This window comes from Oreochromis niloticus, linkage group LG23 (assembly GCF_001858045.2).
Source record: "Oreochromis niloticus isolate F11D_XX linkage group LG23, O_niloticus_UMD_NMBU, whole genome shotgun sequence".
NCBI lineage: Eukaryota > Metazoa > Chordata > Actinopteri > Cichliformes > Cichlidae > Oreochromis > Oreochromis niloticus.
In genome coordinates this window covers 31,139,025-31,143,712 of record NC_031986.2, presented here as the reverse complement: position 1 = coordinate 31,143,712, position 4,688 = coordinate 31,139,025, and the positions used below count along the sequence as shown (strand labels likewise).

General features: G+C 40.6%; 1 protein-coding gene across 1 annotated transcript; it reads right to left on the bottom strand.

Annotated features, from left to right (window-relative positions):
- Positions 1–2,845: 2,845 nt before the first annotated feature.
- On the bottom strand, positions 2,846–4,391 carry gadd45ab (growth arrest and DNA-damage-inducible, alpha, b). The gene is made up of 4 exons (XM_003444305.5): positions 4,231–4,391; positions 3,826–3,927; positions 3,519–3,726; positions 2,846–3,311 (listed from the first exon to the last, which is right to left on the bottom strand). Exons 1-4 carry the CDS (start codon positions 4,278–4,280, stop codon positions 3,198–3,200), a joined length of 474 nt encoding a protein of 157 aa, XP_003444353.1. The 5' UTR covers positions 4,281–4,391; the 3' UTR covers positions 2,846–3,197.
- Positions 4,392–4,688: the final 297 nt, after the last annotated feature.

The following is a 4,688-nucleotide window of genomic DNA, read 5'->3' as shown; positions in this document are numbered from 1 at the left end:
CATTTGACTTTCTATTTTGTTTCATGAATTCAGTGTTTGGGATTAAAAAGTGTTACGTGTTGTTGTGTTAACGATACATCTGGTTGATTTTGATTAGTCTGTATGGATTTATGTTTTTATTGATAAAAGTCTGTGGTTTCTCACACGTGGTGTCAATAACAGCTTACTGTCATATTCAAACCTTTGCCTGTTGTTACATATATTCAATGCAAATAAATATGGAAAACAAGTTAAATTATTCAACTAAATTTACATAAGCCTGTTTTAGACATTTTCATTGCATAAATCATCATTTATATAATCAAATGGAGGGTCTACTGTGTTCATTTTTCGGCTCCATATGTTTGATATTGGACCTTACAATAGTAGGTTTTCATCATTTAAAGTTCATGATGATCCTTATTTTTCTTAGACTGAGCCTTGGTGCAGATCTTAAGTGAATCCAACATCTAAAACAAACTGTCCTACCTTTAAGCAAGCTATCTTCTGATTGGCTGCCCCTTGTAAACAGAAGGGTTTGAACAGCTGTGGTTGTAGCTGTAGCTGTGTTCCTGACATTAAAAAATTCATAGTAGGGATATCCACTCTCACTGACATTATGTAGAGCTGAGAGTAGAAAAATGTCCTGATATCGAGCATTTAAAGCAATTTGGAGCTTGAGCTTTTGGCTATGAGGGGTTGCTGACCTCATTAATTGAGAGTTTGACCTTGTTTTATATGCACGCCCACCACTGTAATTATATAGAAAATGTCTTATTGTAACAGCATGAATATTACTCCTTTGTCTGAATCACAAGTCACAGTGTTTAGACAAGTGGGTGAGTGAATCGGGTCACAGGCACAAACATTTTTGATTGTTCTAATTTGTTCCAATTTCTCAGCAAAGTTGTTTACATGCCCGTAAGCCATGAGTACCATGTTATGCAATAATCCCTACTTCGGTGAGCACCCTTTTATCTCCTGTCTCAGTCTTCTCAGGTGTGATGTTACATCCAAAATCAGGTCAGGCCATATTTGTTGGCCCACATTCATGTAATCTCCACTCGAGTCAGATGACTTACATGGCTGGCTTTTGTAGCAGCATCATTTGCAGTGATAGTGTTACCTGGTAATGAAGAAGCCCTGGGATAAGCCAATAATCCACTATCTCCAGTATCTCACCTACTTTTAGAAGCTCCTCCCTCAGTGTCAGGAAGGCCTTTCAGCGATCAAACCGATTTTCAGGAGGTGTCATGTCATACAGATCAGACTCTACTATTTCTGATATTGTTTCACAACCTAAAAAACCCCTTCAGATCTAAAAATTCTATGGTTGACGTTATCTACATGTACAGACCTCTATACAGTTTATCAGATTTGCAAACTTTTCTTGTTTATTGCAGTCAGTTTAACACAACCACAAACCATGCAGCTTCTGTCATACCCCACATTCCTCCTCAGTCTTCCAGTCCCTTTTTGACCCAGTTTTCCCTCCCCATCTGTTATCCCTCCACTTGAGAGGAATGTTGTCTTTGTGATATCCCTGCCTGCAAACTGACATCTCTTCATCGGGTCAGTCTCTGTGCGTACACTGCATGTTAATTACAAGAACTATTATTGTCGGTGGTCAGAGGGTATGCCTCTATTCATGTGGCTATTTTTAGGCATAAAGCTAAAGTACTGTACAGCTCTAGCAATAGACCTGAATAGCCCTGACTCATGCATCCTTTGTCTCGTGACCCTCTGTGTGGAAACCTTTGTCCTTTCTCACTCTGTGCAAGCACCAATAAGTTCTGGTTTTCTCGTTTTACAGCCTGAAAGGGGTCTTCAACAGTTTTTTTTTTTTCATGCCTCACTGCTATTTTTAATTCTCTCAGCAGTAAATTTAGCAGTGATTGCGTAAATGCAGAGGGGTGTGAAGAAGGAGCTGTCACAATGAGCCCAATCCCACTTAGATTCAACTACAATGGGAATTCTCCACCCCTTTGTGTAATAAGATCTCAAAGATGTGCAAAAGGTCAATATTTACTAGGGTTCCCATGCAGGAGTAAACTATTTCAAGAAACCTCATGCCTGCAGCATATTTCAAAGCCAGCTGATCTGGTCTGAAAAGACTTGTAATTGCCCAGTTTTCTGCCACAGGCTAGATTTTTTTTTTCTCAAGCTGGGAGACAAAGCCCAGATGAGGTGCACAACTCTAGTTCCTTCTCAGACCATGTGGATTACCAAAAACATGCTAGCTACTCCACTTCAGTCTTTCTTGTACACCCTCCTAAACAGGTTGGCTCTATGCTGAAATGCAAAAGACACAGGCTCCTTAAAAGCGAAAGCATATGCCAAGTAAATAATTAAACGTGTCACCTCCCTTGTGACATGCCACAACAAACTCCAACTCCGAATGTCGGGAAATTCATGCATGATTTTCTAAAAGTACACTGATGGAGTAGTTACTGACAAGGCAAAGCAAAACCCATCCGAGAACTGTTTTTTAAATGTTATTTTATTCAGCTTTTCAAGGCACAATCTTTTCAACTATGCACAATAAATATAACTCATTAAATTAATAACATAACAACAAGTTACCGGACAAACATTGTATTGTCCATAATAATAATAATAATAATAATAATAATGATAATAATAATGATAATAATAATGATAATCAACTGTGAAAACTTTCCCTTTTGAGTTATCAGAGTTATCAAAGTGACAAGTTTTTAAATAAGATTAATTAAATGTTCTCTTGAAGAAATGCTGAGTCAATTTGGTCAAATTTTCATGAGAAGTTTCTCAAGCTGACAGATGACTGATCCACTCTGGTGTGGTCCAGTTCCTGGAGTCTTGTCAGCTGAGACACTCTGTCGGCTTTTCCCCAGTCCATGCGCCTGTGCTCGGCACCACGTGTGCTCCATGCTCACATGATTCCGTTTCCTCGAAAAGGATTCTTTCTCGGCAGAGAAAGGCGCAGTCATACGTTAGAAAATCCGGGAACCCAGACAGCTGAGTCACTCTTCCTTGGCCCACAAGTTCACCCTGACCTGGTAAATTTGTTGGAACGCTCTTTTTTTCCCCTTCCTTCCCCTAACTCTCCAGTCGCTCTCTCTCCACCTCTCTCTCTCTGGGGCGCTTTCCAATCAAGTCCAACACAGACATTAACACAGGCCTTAGGCAGTTACTTTTTCCCCAATGCACACAATACATTAATATTCCAAGCAGCTTCATCGGTCAGGAAGGTTGATAACAGGCACCCACTGATCCAAACACCGGCAGTCTCTGCAGAATCTGTTCAACTTGCTCAGTGCAGGGTCCTTCCACGGGGATGACTGAGGATTCTGCACAGGAAAGGGCAAAGCGGTTACCATCTGTTCATTTACGAAACGTGCAAATAATAATTCAGATTGCATAACTGATGCCAACTCCCTCTAAGTGCTGACAGCAGAAACGAGAAGCAATAAACCCCAGGTACATTTGATTGCTCAAAGGGAAATGAGCAATATTCCCAAGGTTTAAACTAAACGGACGTGAGTAATAGTACTTACAGTAACTAGAACACAGTGTAAGTCCATTGGCTCTCCTCCAGGCTTCACTCCGCCGAGTATCTCTGCCAGACGCCTCATGTTGCTCACACGCAGGATGTTGATGTCATTCTCGCAGCAGAAAGCCTGTATCAAGGTAAAGTGAATCTGCAGAGCCACATCCTCCTCATCATCTGTGGCCAGTAGACACAACACCACATTGTCTGGATCCCTAAAAGCAATGAGGAAAAAGTAAAGCAAACATTACTACTTCATGCTCATCCCAGCTAGTTTTTCTAGTGCGGCAGTAGCGAGCTTACTATTAACTTACACATTAAGTGACTTCGCTGCTTCATAAACTCCGACAGTGATGCAACCCTGAGGCAACGCAGAGCTCAGGACCTCCTCTAACGCTGTAGCCACCGAGTCCATTCTAAAGAAACAAAAGTTTATCAGAACACGCATGATCAGTGAGGCTGTTAGTTTAAGCTTTGATGACCCAATTTTCCAGCTACCGCCGTTCACGTGATATATGAATGCCAGCTCATGTAACGTTGCATGTGTGATACAAATGCAAGAACCGCGAGAGGGCTCAATATAATAGGGCTGAATGTCGGTCACAACGGGCAGTGTGCAATTATATCTGCAAACCAATAATTCTAACAAAAAGTTTCTAAATTCGTATTAAAAACAGAATTAAATTAAAGGAAAATGCAGAGTTCAACGCAAAGCTAACCTTTCTGTTGAATTATCTCCACTGGTATCTTCAAAAGTCATATTGCACATCCAACCGGGTCTTGGTATAATATCCAGAGCGGAATCTGTGCGTCCTCTGTTGTCTAGTGAGACTCTCGCTGTGCTCTGAGCGTCCGGGTTCCAGTAGTAAAAATCCTGTGTACGCAGAACTCATTTGCATAAAGCCTACCCAGTTGTGGATGACTGGTCACATGATTCACATTGAACCTGTTCTTAGAAGAAAGCGACATCCCGTGGCCATAACTGAACAATGACTAATATGAGAATAATCAGAACTAGTTTCTGGAAATATACTAAAACCAATTCGTCAGTAATCACGAGGCATTTTCGGAATTACAGCAACATTTTATTTCACTTCCACACAGTGTAAGAAAGTAACATGTCATAGCTTCTATGAAAATTTGCCAAAAAAAAAAAAAAAAATCCCCAGTAAATATT

What these genes read in the sequence shown, in the direction of transcription:
- gadd45ab (XM_003444305.5), bottom strand. Translation starts at nt 4,280, where the DNA reads ATGTGCAATATGACTTTTGAAGATACCAGTGGAGATAATTCAACAGAA. An exon ending in GCAGCGAAGTCACTTAATGT is followed by an intron (nt 3,727 to 3,825) that starts GTAAGTTAATAG and finishes CATTGCTTTTAG; the next exon opens with GGATCCAGACAATGTGGTGT. An exon ending in TACACTGTGTTCTAGTTACT is followed by an intron (nt 3,312 to 3,518) that starts GTAAGTACTATT and finishes TTTCCTGTGCAG; the next exon opens with AATCCTCAGTCATCCCCGTG.